General features: G+C 51.8%; 1 protein-coding gene across 1 annotated transcript; it reads right to left on the reverse strand.

Annotated features, from left to right (window-relative positions):
• Positions 1 to 1,121: 1,121 nt before the first annotated feature.
• On the reverse strand, positions 1,122 to 5,111 carry LOC136461483 (receptor-like protein kinase HSL1). Its single transcript, XM_066460747.1, is given in 3 exon segments — positions 1,122 to 2,136; positions 2,328 to 3,224; positions 3,227 to 5,111. Coding segments are annotated over 3 exon segments (3,051 nt in total). The 5' UTR covers positions 4,962 to 5,111; the 3' UTR covers positions 1,122 to 1,717.
• Positions 5,112 to 11,410: the final 6,299 nt, after the last annotated feature.

Raw genomic sequence — 11,410 nt, forward strand, 5'->3', positions numbered from 1 at the left:
GGGACTGGAGTACTAGGACGCACAGGTGACAGGGAAACTCAATACTAGCGGATGCATGGTTTCAGAGCCACCAAGACAACCTTGTGACTGTCAGAGTGCAGCAGCTGTACAAGCTCAGGACAGCTACCTTTCTCCCTTCATCTCTGATGCTGTGAATTGTGGTGTGAGTGATGCAAATGCGATGCAGCCACCCATCCATGGGAACCAACAAGTCAATTAGTGCTACCAGTTGTTGTCCAAGAGCCAGTAAAAATATAACTGCACACACCTACATCTGATGGATTCCCTTCCTTCGTTTCCAATCCCAAGCATTTTCTTCATTTCTCAATCTCATCCACCGCCCCGTCCAGAATCAATGCAATGCAAATGCAAGACAGCAACCGACGCAGCAACTAGTGCCGTGGACTGTCGACTACCATACCATACCATTACCATTACCATTACCATTACCATACCAATCAGGATTTAGGAGTACCAACCAACCAACAACACCCCACATGCATTGCCACCATTTCCTCGCCCTCCTCCTTGCTGCTGTTGGAACCGGTGGTGACCACCGAGTTCTCGATCTTAGAGCTGGCTTGTAGCCGGCCCGGCTCGTTACGAGCCTGCGCTCCCACAGATCCCAGGTCCACCGATATATAAAAAATCTCGAGCGTCACATATGGCGGGGGCACCCCGATGTGTGACTAAGGGGGAGATTGTTGGGGTTTAGTCCCACATCGTATAGCGATGGTGGGGGAGCACAACACATAAGGCGGGATTGTTGGGGTTTAGTCCCACATCGTGTAGCGATGGTGGGGGAGCACAACATATAAGGCGGGAGAACCCTCACCTATCAGGCTAGTCTTTTGGGTTGAGAAGGCCCAAGGCTTTATATGTTGTAGCTCCGGTGGACATGGGACCTGTGGGAGCGCAGGTTCGTGGTAACGAGCCGAGCCGGCTGTAAGCCAGCTCCAAGATCGAGAACTCGGTGGTCACCACCGGTTCCAACAATTGGTATATGAGCCCATGGTCAGAAAAAGCTAAACCCGATAAAAAAATCTCGAGCGTCACATATGGCGGGGACACCCCGATGTGTGACTAAGGGGGAGATTGTTGGAGTTTAGTCCCACATCGTGTAGCGATGGTGGGGGAGGGAGCACAACATATAAGGCGGGAGAACCCTCACCTATCAGGCTAGTCTTTTGGGTTGAGAAGGCCCAAAACTTTATATGTTGTAGCTCCGGTGGACATGGGACCTGTGGGAACGCAGACTCGTGGTAACGAGCCGGGCCGGCTATAAGCCAGCTCCAAGATCGAGAACTCGGTGATCACCACCGGTTCCAACAGCTACTGCCCACCGGCAGCCATTGCTGGCTTTCCGGCTTCAGGACGGACTGACGACCCTGGCTGGCCGAAACCACACACAGCTACAACTCACTCTTTGAGCAAGCACGCACGGATCAGGCAGTGCAGTAAACAAACAAGATGAGAAGGCACTCTACTGAGGCCATGTTCGCTTGAGCTTATCAGCTAGAATCAACCCTACTTTTTTCAGCTATGAAATAGTGTTTTTCTCTCGCAACAAATAATACGTTCTGCCGCCGAATAGGGATCTCCAATGGCCATGAGCCCCGTGACCACGAAGGCAGTGTTATGTTACCCCGCTACCTACGAGACAAGACCACCTACTAATCAAGCACGGAGGAGGCCTCCCCCACTCTACTGACTAACCTTACACGCTACTCCCTTGGTCCGACGCGTCCTCGTAGTAGTACGGCGACAGCTTCCCGTCCCTGTCCACCACCCGCGACGGATGCGGCCTGCCCGGCTCCGCCGCCGCGGCGCCCACCCGCACCTCCTGCAGCATCTTCACCACCCTCCGCATCGCCGGCCGGTTGATCGGCAGCGAGCTCGCGCACAGGAGCCCGATGTTGAGCACCCGGACAATCTCCTCCTTGAACCCCATGTCTAGCCTGCTGTCCAGGACGTGCTCCACGCCCTTCTGCTCCATCGTGCTGCACACCCACTTCACCAGGTCCTTCTCCCCAAACTCCGGGTCCACCGGCGGCTTCCCCGTCACCAGCTCCAGCAGCACCACGCCGAAGCTGTACGTGTCGCTCTTCTCGTTCACGCGCAGCGTGTATGCATACTCTGTTGCAGATTCAATTCATTCAGGACAGTGTCAGGCTCACAAATCTACCCATATCGTCTATCTTAGCACAACCACAACTGAATTCACCAAACAATCTAGTATGTATTTTTTTTTCCAGATAATGAACAATCTAGTATGTATATCTAGTAACAAGACACTTAAGAAAAGAAATGTAGTACTCCGTACATACCAGGCGCAATGTAACCACAGGAGCCGGCGATCACCGACATGGACATGGCCGCGCGCCCGGTCCCCTCCACCACCTTGGCCACTCCGAAATCTGCCACACGGGCACTGAATTCCGCGTCCAGGAGGATGTTGTTCGACTTCACGTCCCGGTGGACGATGGCCGGGACACAGTCGTGGTGGAGGTAGGACAGCCCCTCCGCCGCATCCAGCGCAACCTTATACCGCGTCGCCCAGTCCAGCAAGCCCGCCTTGCTGCTGTGCAGCACGTCCCCGAGGCTGCCGTTGGGCATGTACTCGTACACCAGCAGCTTGCAGTCCTTGTGCGTGCAGCAGCACCAGAGCTTGACGATGTTCTTGTGCCGGATCTTGCCCAGCGTCCTCACTTCGGCCTCAAAGCTGTTGTCGGCAGCAGAGCCCTCCTCGGCGCCGGCGCCGTTCTCGATATCCTTCTTGACCGCCGTGCTCCACAGCTTCTTCACCGCCACCACCTCACGGTTGCTCAACACGGCCTTGTACACCTTCCCGGACGCACCGCTGCCAATGACGTTGTCCTCGTCGAGGCAATCAAGGATCTCGTACTCGCTGAATGAGAGCATGTGGAAGGACGTCAATGTCCATTTGGAGCGGTCGGCGCGCAGCTTTGATTTGCTGAAGCTCCGGTACCGCCAGTAGAACCACGCGACTCCAGCGACCAGGATGACAGCTGCAAACATGAAGATGGAGCGCATCATCCAGGCGAAGCCAGAGCCGCGGTTCCTTGACCTTCCATCTGAGTTGGCACATAAACCGGCGATCTCTCCACACAGCCCAGGGTTGCCCAAGAAACTGTTGCGGTACGTCTCCGTGGCATACTGCGGCGGCAGCGGGCCACGCAGCTGGTTGTTGGAGACATGAATTGGTTCAGCTTCAGGTTCTCCAGCTGCATCGGTACCTCGCCGGTGAGCTCGTTGCCGGAGAGGTCAAGGTAGTTGAGCACCGGCAGGTCACCGAGCTCCGGTGGTATGGAGCCAGTGAAGCCATTGTCCGCGAGGTTGAGCTCGCTGAGCTTCTTCCACGATTGGATCCCCCGAAGCAACTGACCGGACAGCGAATTATTGCGTAGCACGAGGCGGCCGAGCTCAGCCAGGCCGCCAAACGAGGCCGGCAGCGGGCCAGACAGCATGTTGCCGTCGGCCGACAGCTCGTAGAGCTTGGACACCGACCCGATCTCTGACGGGATGCTCCCCGTCAGACGGTTGTTGGACAGCACCAGCTTGGACAGGTTGGCGGCGCCGGCGATGACCGGGGAGATCTCCCCGGTGAGCTGGTTGTCGTTGAGCTCGAGAAGCGACATGTGGGGCAGGCCCCAGACGGCGTCGGGCACGTCCCCGGCGAGCCTGTTGTTGGAGAGGCGGACCCGGCGCAGCCTCCGGCAGCGGGCGAGCCCCTCGGGGATGCGGCCAGACAGCTGGTTGTCGAGCATGAGCAGCTCCTCGAGCTCGCCGCGGTCGCATACCCCCGGGGGGATCTCGCCGGAGATGGCGTTGTCGGAGACGTCGAGGCACACGAGCGGCGCGTTCTTGCCGAGGTCGGCGGGCAGCGTACCGTTGAGGCTGTTGGCGAAGAGGCGGAGCTCGACGAGCGACGGCGCCGTGGCCACCGAGTCCGGCACGGGCCCCGTGAGCGCGTTGGAGTAGAGGTGCACGGTCTCGAGCCTGGGCGCGTGGAAGAGGTCCTCCGGGATGGCGCCGTCGAGGCGGTTCATGGCCAAATCGATGGCCCTGAGCTCCTGCAGCTTGCCGAAGCCGCTGGGGATGGTTCCCGTGAGCGAGTTGTTGTAGAGCTCGATCTGGAGCGCGCTGGCGAGGCCCGTGATCTCCGGCGGTATCGGGCCGGTGAGCCCGTTGGTGGACAGGTCGAGGTCGGTGAGGTTGGCGAGGCGGCCGAGGGACGGCGGGATGGAGCCGACGAGGTTGCAGCCGGCGAGCCACAGCACGCGCAGGTCCGAGAGGCCGCCGAGCGTGGCCGGCACGGGCCCCGGCGCCAAGGGGTTGTAGGAGAGGTTGAGCTCCCGGAGCGTGGCGACGGCGCCGAGGAAAGACGGGACCTCGCCGCCGAGCAGGTTGTAGACGAGGGAGAGCGACTGGAGCTTCCTGAATCGGGCGAAGGAGTCCGGGATGGGCCCGGAGAAGTTGTTGCTGTCGAGTCTGAGGTAGAGGAGATCCGGGAGGTCGGCGAGCGCGTCGGGGAGCGGGCCGACGAGCGAGTTCATGGAGAGGTCGAGGCGCTGCAGGGCGGCGCAGCGGGCGAGCGCGGCGGGGGCGGGGTCGAGGTCGGGCCCGATGTAGTTGGTGCTGAGGTCGACGGAGCGCAGGCGCGGGAGGCGGCAGAGCGCGGCGGCCGGGAAGGAGCCGGCGAGGTTGAGGTTGGGGAGGGAGAGGTTGGTGACGGCGCCGGTGGCGTCGTCGCAGGTGACGCCCGTCCAGGCGCAGGGCGTGGCGTGGCTCGCGTTCCAGTCGGCGAGCGCGTCCGGCGGCACGGTGAGCGCGCGCTTGGCGGAGAGCAGGTGGACGCCGTCCTGGTTGAGCGCCCGAGCGGCATTGGCGAGGAGGAGGAGGAAGGGCAGGAGGGGGAGGAAGGAGGTAGGGGCAGCCATGGTAGATGCGATCGATGCCGTTGGTGGCTCAGAGTCAGAGTGCTTGTGGGGGTAGAGCAGGCGTCGGCATCGGCACGGGCGAAGAATGGGAATGGAATGGTGGTGATGGAGATGGCCAGTCCAGAACCAGATGGGGGGAGGAGAAGCGGAAGCGAAGCTGCCCCAGCACTGCAGAGAAAGCAACAGGGAGAAGGAGGGTGGGCGGGAGAGAGCTGGAGCCTGGAGGGCAGTAGCAGAGCACAGAGAGAGCAGGTGGTAACTAAAAAAAATCGAGTCTTCGGCGTCGGGCGAGACGACGACTTTGACCTGCGTGTCGGTCTTGTTTTTTTTCACATTCTCGCTGCCAAAAATCCTGTCCCCCTGCGCAGTGGGATTCTTTCCGGTCAAACCACTCCTCTGCCTCGTTCAACGCTTGCTTTGGACTCCTGTCTGTCGGTGACAATGCTTAGTACGAGTACAGTACTGGAGTAGTATTTTTTTCTTACTCGCTTCCAGGTAAATTTTGCTCCAAATATAAATAAATGTTAATAACATCAGCTATAAATTTGGGCCATGCTTGTTTCGCTGAAATTTGGTTTATACTAATTTGTTGTGATAGGAAAACACTGTTCGTCTTGCTGAAAAGTAGTGCTCAAGAACATGCGTCGGTTAAAATTAAGCTAGTTTCATTTACACAAATCTTATAATTACATCATTTTGCAGTACAAGGCTGCAACAGCAACGCTGAGATTTTACAAGGGTCTCCGGCACATAAAGGGGCAAAGTGAAACCTAAAGTTCTACAACATGAGCAACGTATGTACAGTCTGATTAGCGAAGAACATATGTAGACGCAACGCTAGGAAAAAAAAACGAACTGATGCATATGATGAAAAATTTGCAAACAACTATGGATACCCTATCTAAAGATAAAGCCTATGCAATTGAAGAGCGGCCCCACGCTCTAGTGGCATAAACGACGTCTTATTTTAACCGCTGGCTGGGCATTGCGCGCTCCTATATGTTAATATATTATGGAGGTTTTCAAAACAAAGTATAAAAATATTTAGGAGAAAATAGAAGAACTTAGCCAATGAGGGTTTTGCCAATGTAAGGCACTCAAAGCACAGAAATAGAACGTTGGTTTTTTTTTTGTCAAGGGGGTCTTGTAGTTGAGGTTGCATGTAACCGTAGTACTACTAATATCAGGTGCCATTAACATTGTGATAGCCTAATTCATACGAATCCATTGACCAGGCAGCAGCCCTCCGGACAACCTCCTTGGACTAAGTACCTTAGGTTGATATTAGTTGAGCTGTAGTCAGATGTATGTGATGAGCTTTACCGGATTCGATCTAAGATGTCTACCATTGGTAAATATGAGGTTCAATGACGATGACTAAGACAGACATAGTTGATGCGTCCGAATGCCATGTCGGCATCACGGACGCCACTTTGACAATGGCCTAGATGTATCGAGCAATAGAGAGTCAACCTATTTCTAAGCACAATCATCATTTGCAATGCAACAATTTCATGGCCCCATTGTGGCAGAACCGCCCGAAATAGCACGCTTCCAGGGGCGCTCGTCTTCCACCAGACGCTAAGCACCCCGAAAGTAAGCTATATAGGACGGTTCCGTCGAGCACACCCCAAGGAAGAACTCGAATAATCCACGTTTTTCACCCAGGATCCAATAATGAGAACGAGTTTACAATACTTAGTCCATTCCATACAACAAGAGTTCTCGGAAATACATTATTATAATACCAAGTTCAGAGTGCGGAATTTAAACAGCGGAATTAAAATAAACATCTAACGATAAGATACAAGGATCCGTCTGTGCCCACCAGAAGAATCCTCCACACAACAGCCACTCCTCAAGCTGCACCTGCAATAGGGGTAAATAAACCCTGAGTACACAATGTACTCTCAAGACTTACCCGACTAGTGGAAATAATTTTTTGACTCCAAAAGAAATGATAAGTTTTATGGTTTGCTGAGTTTCTTTTTTGCAGAAAGCATTACTAGTAGTGAATCTTTATGTATGTATTTTATTAGCAGTCATGATTAGTTCATTAGCTAACCATTCAATATAAGCACTTGTTCTACTTTCAAACAAACAGTTGAGCAATCAGATTCATTTTACTATCTTTCATCTTCTAGTTATTACTATGATGCTAGATCATAGACAAGTCGTACCGTATCATACGGTGATTCGCGAACCAATATATCCTAGCTGGGTACCCCAAAACACACGCCCCGCTTGTACCTCAGGCATAAGCAAGACCAACCCACCACTCTCCTGTCAAGGTGTCCAGGTCCCTGTCCAAACTTGGACTCCAAGCCCCCACTCATAAGTCCCGAACTCAGTGTGGTGCTTAGACCTCCACCATCCCTGCCTTCAATCAGTCGGTCCGGAAAGAGCCAGAACCAACGACAAGAAAGCAGCAAGCCTTCCCGCTCCCATAAGCAAATATGTGCTCAAGATAATAAGTCTGTGACCTGACTAGAATACACTGCAATGGACGGTCCTTAACCGACACGGACAGGGAAAACAGTGTAACCAAGCTATGCCCCATTGACCACAGGACACAACCTATTACCCCCACCAATACTCGTACCATATCCCTGCCCGGTCTCTATTCCCTTTTACCATTTTGTCATGAGAGTAATAATAATCACCTATTGTGAGTAACGGCAGGTTACTCACGCTACCGATAGACTAAGCATAGCAGCTACTCGACCTATGCTAGTAGGACTCATAGGTAGGTTTATCTATGCATATAGTTTCAATATAGATCCTGTAACATAAATGCACATCATAGATATATATATTCAGTGATTATAAAAAATAAGGGTTATGCATCGGAGCTTGTCTTAGGAAGGCGGATTATTAGCTAAGTCAGTCAATGACAGCTCTGGGACCTCCTCCTGCATGAGGATCTCCTCCTCATACTCCTCGATCACCTCCTCATACTCATGATCGCCGGTGGTCACGATCTCCACCAACTCGTTCTCTACATGCATTTAATAATGATGCAACACTTAGTATTTATGCAACAACAACTCTTAAACTAAGAATACACATGCTAAGCTACTAAGCTAGCTCTAATGACTAAGGCACTAAGCTAACTATCATCTTTACCAAGCAAAGTGTTGGGTTCAACTAACACACATCTAGCTTTACAATTGAAGGATATATCTTTATTTTTACTAATGATTTAATGTATATTTGAAACAAAGAGCATTTAACTACCCTTATATCTAGTCTATTCTAAAGCTACAAAAATTACAGTGAGCACATAATAATACCACTATGCTGCTATAAAATTTTTAGGGCTAATGCTATCACCAATCTACCATAAAAATTCCTACAATATTTAACCTAATAATATTAAGCACTCTCAAATGATTTAATAGCTCCTGGTATCAACATGTATATATATGAACTAAATACACTAATAGATAGAGCACAATTTTAGGAACTTAACAAAAATTTGTTTCATAAATTTTGGATACCTACATGATTTTATATGATTTACCAAACATCAGCTCAAAAATTCTATTAGAAAACTATTTCTAATTCCACATGAAAAAGAAAAACATATTCTCTCGCGCGGCCCACGCGGCGTAGGCCCACGCGGAGACGGTCCGCGATGGGGAAATTCCCACCGCGCGCTAGCACATTAACAAAAAGTTCCCTGGATTATGAACAAAACAACACACAGTCCATGTTACTATTCCTAGAGACAGCACTTATGCAAAAAGACCCTTATACTCTCTCCTCTTTACAACGTCATGGTCCCTAGCCTCCCCGCGCGCTCCGGCGCAGCGAGCGGTGGCACAGGCGACATCGCCAGCCACCTTGGACCCTTGCAGACCTAGCTAGGGGACCGATGCTCACCTATGGACCAACACGCAACAATGGGCAGTGGTTGCATGAACGGGGGTGAAGCAGAGAGGGCTCTCCTAGCGGTGGGCAACCTGCAACAGCGCCAACCGCATTTTGGTGAGCCACAGCGCTAACAGAATGGTAGAGATGGGGAATAAGCACTAGGGGCACACCCTGAACTAGGCCAAAGTGGTGGTTTGGCTAGTGACTACCTGAGTAGTGTTGGCCACGTGCGCGTGATGAGCACGGCGATAAGCCACGGTGGACATGGCCATGTCAGCAGCAGCGGGGAGGCGGTAGCGTTCCCACTGGCGTGCGCACGGTGGAGAGGGAGCCAAGGCGAGCTAGTGGTGCAGAGGAATCTGCGCGGGAAGAAGTGGTGAAGGCTAGCCACGACGCGGGTGGTGAGGGTTCATAACGGCACGGTGGCGGGCAAAGCTCCAAAATTGGAGCTCGGCTGAGCTACAATCAAAGCGGGGTGGGGGAGGCTGGAGAGGGGACGTGAGGGCAGAGATGGAGCACGAGGAATTGATGAGAGGTCATGGAGACCCACACATAGACGCTAAGAAACAGGGCACGGTGTTGGGCTCAGCTCGTCCTCGCCTTGGCGGGACGCGATCGGTGAGTTCATGGAGACCCATATGTAGACGCTAGCAGACAGGCACACACGCAAGACCGACATGGCACGCGCGGCTGTAGTGTCATAAATGACATGGCGACGGTGGCACGACCACGTGTGCACAGCATCAAAGTGGGCCAGCAACGTAGCGCGATGCAGCGGTTATAGCGTGCGGGCGTGGATGCGACAACGATGTGACGGCAGTGGCAGCATCGCGATGTGAGGCAGCAATGGCGGATGCGACGGCAGCGTAGTGCAGGACGGGGCAGGCGGCAGCAGCGGCGGCTCCGTGCGGCGGGCCAGAGGTAGTCGAGCCATGGCTAGGCCAGAGACAGCCACAGCCAGCCACGCACGGCAGCATGCGCACGTGCGACCTTGTGCGCAGTGTGGGGAGGCCACGCGATGACTGCGCACCTGGCGCCAACCTCCCAAGACATGTGACGTGCATGAATTTTAGAGCGCTCAACACGACCAAACGGTTGCTTCAGGAGCCAAACCAGCTTCACCATGCTCAAGATTGCATATGAGACTACCAAATCAAGCTATAACACTACACCACCCTTTAATCCAATCTCTCACAATAAATTGCTAAATATAGCAATGTCTAGCTGTTGGCAGACTTGAAAATTTCTTCGTTTTTGAGCTAGATTTGTTTTCAATTTGCGATTTCTAAGCTAGTGGAAATATTAGCTAGTAATATCATTTTTCGACTGCAAGTATGTCACTGTCATCTACAAGGTTTGCACTTCAAACTTTATTTAAGTATCACATACATGTTCTATAGCATTTTTGCTTAATAAAAATTGGTTTTAAACCCTACTTGATGACTGTACAAATCATGGAGCAACTTTCGTTTAGCGTTTTTGTTGATCATTTTGAGTTACAGAAATTGATCTGCACACTTTATCCCATGCATTAACACATAAACATGATGCTCATGACATGTTTTAGGAGATAATTTACGGTGTTTACACCTGTCTTCTAACATTTACTATGGTAAACACTATGAATACATGACTCTTGACTCTAGGGAGAAGATTCCCACCTTGTCTATCATCCATAAACAAAATAGCTAGCCCTGAGATGTTGTGCCAGCTCCTTTCTATTCATGTGGTATGTTGCCTTACCCGCTCGCGGTGGAGCAACCATGCTTGTTGGGGCGCAACCGCGCACCAACTTACACCATCATGCGTTGCACTGCCCAAACATGGCAGAGTAGAGGAGGAGAGAGGTACATATGCATGGCTACAACTATAAAGCACAATTATTTCAACATCTCAACTCATCCTAGAAAACAACTAGAGAAAACATGCTACAACAAGATAATGAATGTTTGAAACAAATTACTTAACTCACTTGTTGCACCATAAAAAACATAGGCGACTACAACATAGGGTAACACATATCGATCTCTGTCTCCATGCCTATACATCTTGATGAAAACAGACTAGCAACTCCAGAGAAAAGAAAACATTCCAATGAAAAACAACTTGTTGTTGGTACATCTTGCTACGGTTGTCACGACATCCAAAATACATCTAGATATCCATCTCCCAACTCCATGAAACATAGAAAAATCTACTTATGCAGGATAACATGTTGAAAAAGTCAATACAACATTAAAAACCATATGTCATGCTGGGGTTATAACCCCTAGGTGTCTCAACCCACCAATTAGTTAGCAGGCTACGTGGCCCACAATATCTTAGCTAGCAAAGGCCCAATCGATCGAGGCCTAGCTAAGCCAAGCAAACTAGGCCAGACGCTAAGGCCAGGGTCAACCACGACCCCTTCTTCCTACCTTAGCTGCATGATGCTCGAAAAGGCACACAACCTCTCCCCCGTCATGATGCCCGAAGGGAACAGGGAGAGGTCGGGCCCGGCCAAGCGTGCCTGCTCTAACCAGAATAAGCACGCCGCACTGACCCCATGAACGCTTAGGTTTGGTTTTGGTGAA

The sequence above is a fragment of the Miscanthus floridulus genome, chromosome 6 (genome assembly GCF_019320115.1).
Source record: "Miscanthus floridulus cultivar M001 chromosome 6, ASM1932011v1, whole genome shotgun sequence".
NCBI lineage: Eukaryota > Viridiplantae > Streptophyta > Magnoliopsida > Poales > Poaceae > Miscanthus > Miscanthus floridulus.